General features: G+C 31.0%; 1 protein-coding gene across 1 annotated transcript; it reads left to right on the forward strand.

Moving 5' to 3' along the window:
- The first annotated feature begins 238 nt into the window (after nt 1-238).
- LOC128182143 (A disintegrin and metalloproteinase with thrombospondin motifs 9-like) lies at nt 239-11,441 on the forward strand. The gene is made up of 6 exons (XM_052850754.1): nt 239-245; nt 782-1,027; nt 5,536-5,807; nt 6,627-6,797; nt 10,111-10,264; nt 11,300-11,441. Exons 1-6 carry the CDS (start codon nt 239-241, stop codon nt 11,344-11,346), a joined length of 897 nt encoding a protein of 298 aa, XP_052706714.1. The 3' UTR covers nt 11,347-11,441.
- The last annotated feature ends 561 nt before the right edge of the window (nt 11,442-12,002 follow it).

Genomic DNA, 12,002 nt, shown 5'->3' on the forward strand with positions numbered 1-12,002 from the left:
AAGTAACTTTTTACAACATAGGCATTTTAGTAAAATGTTTTCGGCCTCAAAAAATGAATTGATACATTATTAAACAACCAAACACTCTAAAATATTTCATTTGTTCTATGGTTGATTTTGGCCAGAAATTGATTATTTAGCGCTTAAACATTTCATTTGTCCTTCAAGTTTATTTTTATGTGTATATCAATATGTCAATTCGCAATTTTTTTTTTTAACACATCGCCTTGTTAAAAAAATGGATGGTGAACTATAGGACAATAACCAAAAATGCTTTGAACGAAATTTCCATGTTCTGTAATAATACATTTTTTATGTGTCTTCATTTTTCAATTCTGCATTCGATTTTACAAGTGATCTTTTTTTGCCGCTAAAATGCATATAATTTCTATCGTCAGTTCCTCATGAAATTAGTGAGGCACACTACAACACGTTTATGATTATCACAAAAAGGTCACACTACTTATCGGATTTCGATGCTAGTAGCTGCAAAAATGTTTCTTAAAAATTGCCCATCCAATTTTACTTATTTTCAATGCGTCATTGATTCTCTCTCTCTCTCTCTCTCTCTCTCTCTCTCTCTCTCTCTCTCTTTATAAATCACTTTAAAATTATATTCTATACTATAAAGCTATCAAGGTATGCAACCCAGATCAAAAAGATCGACACACCTGTATTTTGAAAGATACTAGATACGAACATGGATTTTTTTCTGCATTTGATTAAAAGTTTCAAACGAAGCTTTTTTAACAAGAAAAAAAATTATATCGTGTCTTTCCAGATATACTTTCTTTAAAGAAGACTGCCTCAAGGCCAGACCTTATTGAGCTCTCCATGGCAATATGGTCCGGGTTTCTTTCTCGTTTTTCTGAGTGTTATATGAAGTGTGCTCAGGAACCAAGCTGCCTGTCGTTATTATATAACAGAGCTTTTCAGTCGTGTCACATCTTCAACATTATTTACGACAGCGACGGCAATGGAAGTATCGACTACTACTGGGTCCTCGACAACAGAAGCTCACGATGGGGTATTTGTATTATGATATATTTACATCTACTTCCCTCTATTTCTTACCGAAATTTATAGTTAATTCTTAAAATAATCATAATAATAAATAGATTGAATTTCGCACAGGAGACGATTTTGCTGTTTCTTTTAGCAAAAGTACTGATGTACATGAACAGTAATTTAGTGAATTTTACTCACTTTTTACGATCAATTTATCAATTTGTTAAAAGAGAGATGTAAATATAAACATTTAAATGCATTCCTTGATGAATCATGCGTGTTATGAAGGTAGCGATCATTAAATATACAATGAAAATATGACTATGTTATACATAGGCAAGTACATGTAGATGTATTGACCTCAATTTAATTAACTTCATATATTAGGCTGTTTCTTTATTTGATAATTGTTTTATGACTATTAGAAAGTGGCAGAAATGGAAATAGTTGCTTATTTATCAAGTTAAAAGGACCGGCATACTTAACAGCTTGAATTTATATGACCCTCTTCAATCCTTTCTGTCCGGTTGTAGTTTTCTTAATTAATTTTTGTTTGTCATAAATTGTAATGAAATTTAAAAGCGTTGAGCAATGTTTAAAGTTTTCTTTACATTGTTTTCAACATTCTAGTTTTCATAAGAAAACATTCACTTTACGGTAGCCCCTTGATAAAAGTTATTGTTATTTTTTTATGCAAATTATACCTTAAAAGTCTTGTTGATTAAAAAACTCAAGAATTGATCAAAACTTACGAAAAAATTGAAAACAAATTGAAAACAAAAAGAGTCATTCAAGCGAATAGTTCCTTGTTTGTTAAATTCATGATAACAGATATAAGTGATCATGTGAAGTTTATAAAAGATTTTGATACTGATATAGATAAATAAAATAAACAAAACATTCTATATTTTAACTCTTTGTCAATTTTGCATAAAGTTATTTATTCTTTGAAGAAAAAACCCCACAGATTGCAGGCTTTTGAAGAATGCATTATATACAAATTCGTTTATATTTAAGACCTTATATTGCATGATATATTGTCCTATATTTTTGAATATATTTTGACTATATATTATAAGGTAAAAGAAAAATCCAATTTTTGTACGCTTTAAAATATAAACATTGTTCTTTTCCTTTAAACAGATGATCTCTGTTCTTGATGAGATTAATTTAAAAGGGGATAATTAAAATAAAACCATAACAAATTCCATATTTTTGTATCATTTTATTGAGATCTGAAGTCATAACAAAACCAGTGAGTGCCTACACAATGGAATTTCAACCTTCAAAAGCATAATTGTTAAAACACGCTTTATTATACAAACAGACCAACAGGCATTCTAATTATGAAATTTTGATCATATCGGTTTCTACATTTTACAAATGCAATTTAAAAAAAAAATGTTTAAAATTCATTTAAAATTTGATTCGCTAACGTTTTAAAATATCTTATTGTGTAGATTTTTGGTCGGATTTCGCCCATTTATCTTCACCATTAGTTAATAAGAATAATGGCCATATATAAACTTTTCTCACGGGGGCAATCATATAGTGCCATTTGATATCATATTTTTGTATATTTTTATGTTAAATACTGAAATCTGATTAGTTAAGACACAGTTTATTATCCTTTCCATTGCCCCAGCGTTAGCAACACACTTGGCAACGCGTTACAAAACGAATTGTTAAATGGGCGCAAATTATGCACGTACGGTTCGCCGTAGAATTCACGTCATTCCATTAAAGAAACTGTGAAGTTTTCGTTATAATTAAGACATTCAGTATAATAAAAAATAGTGCCTTTTTGGAAGAAATGTTACCCTCTCAAACAGGCCCTATTAAATTTTATATAGCATCGTATGGTTGTGTACGTATTGCTAATATTGTATTGATATATTGTGCCCATGAAAAAGGCTCTTATAAATGGCATTTTGGCTATATTCAAAGAGAACATATTAATTGCTAGACCTAGCAATAAGCTCGAAGCTAAAAGACCTTCTATAATTATGTTATGCTTCATTATCTCATTTACAAATTCATTTTGGTAAAGGGAAAGAAGTTTTAAAATCTTAGATATAAAATGTTTGCAATTGAAATATTTCAGTTAAATGAAAATGTATCGTTATTGGTACATTTGCCAGATTTTCAATCATATATTTTACTTTCCTGAGCAAATACTTATTCATTAGTTGTCAGTGGGATTCTGTTCGTATAAACTTGACTTTATTTCTTTATAAGTATATTTATATCAAGCCTTTATTATTATGTATGAAATCACAAAATCTAAGAAAAACATGTAAAATGGTCACTTTCTGGAAATCTTTTTTAATCTAAACCGCTTTCAGTCCTCAAATAAACAGGAAAGATTGCTTTTAAATTTAAATTTCTGATATCATTTTATTTCAGTCATCTGAATCATTTGTGTTTTATTTTAATTAATTTACAGACTGACTGGTACATTTGAAATTCATATCTAATGAAGAAACATTTTGTTTTACTTAAAGTTTAGAGAATTTTTTATTGCAATTCCCTGAATCAATTTTGATTGATTAACAAATAATGGTACTTTATAAATAAAAAACATATACAGTAAATATATTGTGTTTAACTTAAAATTCAGAGAACTCGTTTAGTACAATTCCTTACACTAGCTTCGAATGATCTACAAAATGATACAATAATATTATATATCATTTAATATTTTACGATATCATATGATACAATATCATAACATATGATACATTATCATATCATATGATTTAATATCATGGGAATAGGAATTATGAAATTGTATAGCAACAATTACATCCTTCATGCAGGTTGGAGTGGTGTAGCCACTAGGACAAGATTTATTACTTAGCATCAGTGATAACATTAGGCACTCTATCTGGGTCTAGCACTATGTCTTATATCCAAAGTTAAATTAACCAAACAACAATCAAACCTGTACTTGATGACTAAAAAAACTTACACCTGCCTCAGCATCAAGATGGCTAAGATAAAGCTATGTATATGAGGGTATCTCTTTTTACACACACATTGTTATCATAAAAACTCTTTAAAGTCCGACTAGGTATGAACAAACTTAATTCCTTTTTTAACCATTCCCAAGACCCTAACAGAATTTGAGTTCTGCTAAAAGCTTTAACCTGCCTAAGCATCAAGATAATCAAAATCCCTCCCAGGATCTGAAGCTAATAAGTTCATTCACATAGTTATATTAAATAAAACTGTTATATAGTAGTGACTAGCTTCAAAAACTTTAATCTCCTCCAACATTCAAAACCTATGGCTAAAATTCAGTATCATAACCTGTGGAGTGCCTTCATATCAAAAGCTTTATCATAAATCTAAATTTGGTAAAGATTGGGCCAATGATAGCTAAAATTTATCTATCAACGGGAACATGCTTCAAAAACTTAAACCAGTTCTGAAAACCCTAACCTGATCGAACATCCAAAATCTATGGCTCAGATTCAGAATCCCAGGATGTGTAGTGAATCAGTATCACGAGAAGCACCATCAAATGAATGAGTTTGGTGAAGTTAGGGCCAGTTATTACTTAGGTGCAGTCATCAAAAGGCACCTGCTTTAAACAAATTTTACCAGCCCCAAAAACCTTAACCTCAACCTGCATTAAAAACATATGGATCATTTTCAGCATTCAAGCCTGTCGAATTCATAAGTATCATAAGACACACAATCCATGCAAGTATGGTGAATTTGAACCAGTAGAATTGAATTAAACTGAGATATGGTCATCAAAGGGCACCTATTCCAAAAACTTTAACCAGCTCCAAAAGCTTTAACCTCATCCAACACACAAAACCTATGCCTCGTGATCAGATTCAGCATTTAATTCTGTCATGTGCATAAATATCATGAGAAGAACCATTTACGCAAGTTTGGTGAAATAAGTAGGTCCAGATACATCATCCATGCAAGTGTAGTTGAGATAGGACAAGTAATAATTTGATACAGAACCTGCTTCAAAACACTAAAAACACAAGACGCCGACGCTGGGGGTATTGCATTAGCTCCCCCGACTTCGTCTCGGTGAGCTAAAATGTGTAACGTCTGTTATTTCATAGTAAATACCTAAAATTTGAACTCAGCCACTACCAGTATTTAGGATTTTTTCCCACAAAATTTCAAGGTCATATCAAAAAGTCAAAGGTCAAGTTAAACAACGTCATCTATATTTATATTTTTTAATCAATTTTCATCTCTTTTAAATATACTTTAACTTTAATTAATATAAAACCAATTCTTTTTAATATTGATATATCAAAGTAAATGGTCATGACTATTTCTTTTTATAGAGACCGTTAAGTGATGCAAATTTTCTTCTTGAAAGAAAGTTAGGAAGCGCTAGATTTGGATCATATTATATCAGAAATGAATTTGTTTCAGTGTCAAAAAGTGTTTTAAAAACTCTGAAGTTAACTATTTACAAGCAATATATTTAAAAATATGTACTCTTATTTTTTTCTGCGAAAAAAATATGATAATATCCTTTCTTTGTAGCCCCAAAGTCATGTCTTGATGTTAAAATTTGCTCTGACATTACTACAAATGGGGAGTTTTGGATTTATCCAACTGCTACCGATGGAAAACGAACCAAGGTCTTTTGTCACACTCTCGCAACGGAACCATCTCATTTCATCACCTTAAAGAACATGAACAGCTTCTTTCAACACGACAGCTCAAACTTGATAAATACTTCTATAGCATGCCAGTCCAGTATGAAACCTCCTTTAAAACGAGTGGAGTTTACCAAAATCAAAATACAGATAGAGGTTGTCTTAACATTTTAACTTCTTAAAATTCTATTTATAGTCTAAATTTAAATTAATACATATCGAATTATCGTAAGACTTTGACTGTTTAAAAAAAAAATAACATTACAGGTATTTTGACGTCATTCAATGTTCAGATATTTTCCTGGTGTATTTTTAGGTAAATAATGCTGAGTTTATAAATGGAATAATATGCACCCATGCGTTAAACATATTTGTTGATTATTTGCTAACTCTTCATTGCTTTAAACAATATTCTTTTTTCAAAACTCAGCTAAATATTTAGAATATGTTTATTCGTATGAATTATAGATGAAGAATCCTTTTAGAAACAATGCAGGACTTTTTAAAGAATAAGATGAAAAAAAAAACTTTTAAAAATTTATCTAAAAGAAAATAAAACTGAAAAACCTGGTACCATTTCTTTATATTGAATATTGAATTGATTTTATGCTTGTTTTTTTGCACGAAATAGTCGCACATACACACTTGCGGGCACGTTTTTTAAAGTACAACTTGTTATGTGAATATATCATGGTGAAATGAAATTGAAGACATTTGCCGTTATTGTAAACTCTGCGGAAATCCTGTTTTATGTCATAGGTGAATTTCAAAACTAAATACTGGTTAAAGCACAACCTAGCTTGTTTACATGACGAATAACATTTCCAAATATTTCGGTCTAAAATGAATGTATATATTTCAATATAGTATGCAAATTAACTAAATTCACTGTAGTTTCATATATTGTTACTTGTGTAACAAATTTTGGTATAATTGCATTAAATACACATATACAGCTTATTTGTTGTATTGCAGGACATGGAAGTTGTTGGAGGAGACTACACTTTCACGTCCGTAACGGGATCGCCCACAATTAAGTATGGAGAATCCGACGATTGTAACGGGCCGTACCGTCTTGATCCCTGTCCTCATTTTGGACACGCAGTCATTGACACCAGAGGGACTGGGTTGATTGTAGACCCTAATGTAAGATCGAGAGTATTCTTTTAATATATATATATATATATATATATATATATATATATATATATATATATATATATATATATATATATATATATATATATATATATATATATATATATATATATATATATATATATCTATTATATGGGACATTTTGTAAATAAACTACATCTAATGCCTGCACCAGAGTATTTACTAACACCTTTGGTATTTCATCACCTTTGTGATGATGTCCGTTAGTTTGGATTAAATTTAATTGATAAATAATTATTGTGAAATTAAAAACCTACTTTTATTTTCGATAAACAAACCCGAAATAGCATAAATGAAAGTAAGGTGGTAGACAGGGGTAATTTGTATCAAAATCTATCATTGCAATGAAATAATATTAAGTGATTACGTAGCTAGTGAATAAATTTACGGGAACTTATTAAGATGTGCATAAAAGTTAAGCTATAACAAATGTGGAATAAATAAAATTATATAGCCAATTCTTTAGCCGATGCAAACACAACAAGTGTTTTCTCACCTTTTCGCTTGAACTGATTTGACACCTATTACGTCACCTATTACGTCACAGCAATGGCACGAACAGTGGCTGGTATTAAAATATGCATATTGCGAGATTTGAACTTTGACAAGCTGTAACTTCCAAACTATTATTTTTTTAAATAGAAAAAAAATTGAGGGATGACGGTTTTAGTACTCAAAGTTTAATTATTAAAAAATTGGAAACGTGATAAATATCCTTTAACGCGTGTATTTATGTTTAATAGATAGAACTTACCAGAATGAGGTAACCAATAACGCAGATTGACCAATTCACGTAAAGGCGAAAATTGTAGGACGAATTGATTATGCATCGTTAGCAGATAACTTGGACAGACAACCTTTGAACATAAAAACTTTAAAAAGTTATTAAAGAAAATGAGCCAATTTGACCCCATTCCCCTATTTTTTCCCCAAAAAGTTCTTATTTAACGAGGCCGGGTCTAATTAGTTCTGCCCTAGATTTTTTAATGAAATTTTTTACCTGAATTTCTACTGATATAATTATTATTTTGAGATTAAAAAATAAGACATTTACCACACCGTTTGTTTAGGGGGTCATCTCAAAGTTTGTTAATCTTTAACATAGGACCCTATGGGATTTCGCTTTAAATGTATCTATTTTGCAAATTTTTTTAAACTTCTGCCCTAGGGATTTCTTTTTCTGTTCTACATATTAAAGTTACTGCTAAAAGGCATCAAATGGTCAAATATAAAAAACCTTTTACCTCCTGGTTTGTTCCAGGGGTCTTATCAAAGTTGATTTTTGTATGCCCAATTTCCCAGATTTGTCAGATAATGGCTATTTTTTATTTGACAAACGCGGAAAAGGTGATCTTTATAGTATTATTAAAGCATTCAGACATATTTAAGTAATAAAAAAATATATAACATCACATATTAAGGGTCATTAATACCGAGCGCAGCGAGAGGCGGGCGAAGCCCGCCTCGCGAAGCGAGGGTTAATGGTAACATGTATATATAAGAAAATCAGTGAAAAATGAAAGTTGAATCAGGGGTACTAAGGCCAAAAAAATTTTCTTCCAGCCCTGGGCGCCGCCATATTGGCAGCCATTTTGTTTTTAAAAAGTGAGTTCGATCATTGATTGACTGGTACTTATCGATGTTTATTACCCCTAAATTCGATTAAATAAGTTCCAGTGTTTCAATAGAAGGTAATTTGAATTAAAAGAAATTAAAAAGGAAACCAGATAAGTTTCAATAGTGCTTCAATCAAGAAACACGACTTGTTCTGTGTATGTCTTATCAAATTATCAGATGGAAAATAAAAACATTAACGTCAAGAAAATGATCTTTTAGATTCTGAATAAAGTTTTTAATTTTATTACATGGGCATTCATATGAATTAAATTGATGAACAATAAAAGAAGAAATAAAAAAGAATTCGGAATCACGTAACTCTAGATCGATCTCTTCGGCTATTTCCGAAGACAAAACTTGAACGTTTTACGTCTGAAATATGACGTCAAAATGTAGACTGAGCACGCGACGTTTAGTTTAACTTTGACGAATGATTTGAGTAAGCAACCATGCTGGCGGATCCTACTTTTTGCGTTTTAAATAGATTCAAACTGCACTGTGTTAAATCTGCGCTCGGTCCAACGGTCACACCGTTTACATATTATAAATTACATGGTTACTGTCTTGAAATATATGAATTAAGCTATATTTAGGCGGGTTAAGAAAACGTGACAGAGGGCTAGGCTTGCTGAACCCTCTTCACGTTTTTTACCCGAGCCCAAATATAGCTTATACTTCGAGACAGTTATGTTTATTCCACAATATAACATTAATTTTACGCATTAAACGAGCCATTTTCAACAAATTTCGCTGAATATCTGCAGTTGAAACTATCGCCCCATGGCGTCAACCAAGCAAAAAGATGACGTCACAATACAAATGAAACGCTGCGCGAAAGCGTGCGTACTCGTTCTGTACTCGGCCTCGTTAAGTGATTTTGTCACACAAATCTACTTAAAGAATGAGCGCATTAATAATAATGTAATTTGTTAGGCAAATCATAGTTCAAAGGCATATTCTGAAACCCAAGTATCTCATCATTAGTTCACATTAGTTGAAAAAAATCCCTTATAAAAATTTATTGCTTTATAAATGCTAAATACACTCATCAATCTACACCAATTCTGAAATGCAAAAAAAAAAAAAACCAAAAAAACCCATGTTATATTTTCCCACGCCAATGTTCCGCCAAAAAGATAGTCCTTCTCACATTACAAACTTTGATTACTATTTTTATGCCAAGTTGTACTATAGTAAAAGGAAGAAGAATGTGATATTTTGATTTCCTTTAATCTTGATTTAATAAACATTTATCAAATTCACTTTTGACAAGTCGAAAACCAGAGAAGACTCCTCTCTTAAGGACACGCACATGTAATGATAAACAATTTCAGTTCACTCCCCACTCCTTTAGACTCACGATATTCTGCATTTCAATTTCAATTTCAACGTTTAGGTTAAGAAGGCAACGAAAAAAAACACCATCGGACATATTATATACAAAAATGATTCTAAAACAATCTGGTTTATCATATTAAGCAGTTTACTATATTTATGTGTAGTGTTAATTCCCGCGCTTGCGCAGGATTTCATGTAGCATACGTATATTTGATTATTTCATCATCAGTGACTATCTTAGATTTTATAGAAAACATTTATGATGTAAGTCTGGAAAAATATGTTATTCGATGATTAATATCCAGTAAATCAATACCGATTTCAGATAACATTTGGATTAACTTTCGATTATAAGGCTGAAATGAAAGACTTCATCAGATCAGCTGACGGTTCTCAGATATCCTTCCTGTGCGCTGGCTGGTGCAGCAAGTGTGGACCAACGTCTGGACCAATCAAACTGCTTCTTTCTACGGAGTTCAGTAATAAAATTTTCTATACCTCCACCCCTAAACTTCGTCCGTCCGTCTGTCTGTGCAATATTAGTGTCCGGTCCATGTCTTTCTTATGGAGAAACATTGGAGGTTCTAAGTACTTCACACAAAGATTGCTTATTATCTTAGGGTGTGTCATGACATTGACCCAAGGTCATTTTGGCATTATCAAGGCAATATCAAGGTCACTGATAGGAAAAGTGTAAAATTTGTATCCTGTTTATATCTTTTTATGTAGAAACATTGGAAGTCATTACTTCACACTGAGATTGCTTATGACCCAAAGGTGTGTTATGAACTTGACTCAAGGTCATTTCGGCAAGTTCAAGGCCGTTGTTAAAAAAAGGCTTAATTCCTGTTTGTCTCATGTCTTGTATTAATGGAAATAATTAAAAGGTAAAATTTTACGCATAGCTTAGGTTTGTCAGGCCACATACATTTAGTTGTTATATCATTTTCTCCGTCCGCCCCTCTGAAATGGCCCGTCTCGATGTACTTTATCTTTTTTGAAAAAAAGGAAAAGCCTATTCGGAAAATAACTGCGCTCGGTGCACCAAAATTTAAAACATCGAATGGCTGCTTAACAGGTTGATAACCGTTCCAGTCTTGTTTGTTATCATAATGATGCAAATGTCTTCATGCATTAACAGTTAAGTTGAAATAAAATGCAATTCAAAGAATACAAATTGTTTTGTGTACTTATATTAGCATTAACAATTAAATAAATAGAGCAGTTGTCATAGATAGAATTGCATGGTTAATAAGATGGCATCCATCATTTTCTTAAAATGAAAAATACTTGAGTTATGATTTTTTCTTAACGAGGAGGGGGAGGGGATATTATTTGTGAGCTTGCTCACAGTATCTCTAGTTTTGAGGTTTAAGAAAATTTAAAAACTTTGAATTAAAAAAAAGTTAAAATTAAAAACAAATTGAATCGATAAGAATTATGTAGTGTATGGTATTTTTCTTTTATGATTTATATAACATCGAAAAGAAACTTATATTTTTTCAATATCTAAGTTTCAGCTACTGATGCACGGCCAGTAACATGTCGAAGTAAACAATGATACTCAAAAGAAGTTCGGCAGGAATTAAGAAATAACTCGTAAAAAAATGGGCGGAATACTCGTCCTGTACTACTAGTATATCAATCATTGAGCAAGATGGCTTTTCGGTCTCAGCTGCAGAGTCGTGAGAAGGATATATATCCATTATTTTTTTTTATTTGAATGTTTACTTCATGTTGTGAAATTTTTTTTTAATAATGTGCTGGTTGATTGGTTTCATCTATAAATTGTTGATTCATTATATAGTATGATTGATGGTTTATATCGTATTTATTTTACGAGTCGTTTGGTATTGATTTATTTTCATGAATCGTGTTTTTCTCCGTGATGTTAATTTGTTAATCATAATTAATAAGGCCGTAAATGAACATATGACTATTTATAATTTATTTATATACAATAATACCTTATTGAAAATGTTAAGGTGAAAGATAATATATTTTTTTTTTAATTTTGTACACAATACTTTAAGGGTAACAAAACTTTCAAATATTTTCAAAACATCTCGAAATTTTGCATTTTACGTTTTATCATTTCTAGCATACATGTACATCTTTTTAGTGTTTTGTAGCGTTTAATTTTTAGTCAATATTGTAGAAACTTTGGAAATAATATTTGAAAAGAAAGTTTTATTCTAATTTTGATATCACGTATAT

The sequence above is a fragment of the Crassostrea angulata genome, chromosome 4, assembly GCF_025612915.1.
Source record: "Crassostrea angulata isolate pt1a10 chromosome 4, ASM2561291v2, whole genome shotgun sequence".
Taxonomy (NCBI): Eukaryota; Metazoa; Mollusca; class Bivalvia; order Ostreida; family Ostreidae; genus Magallana; species Magallana angulata.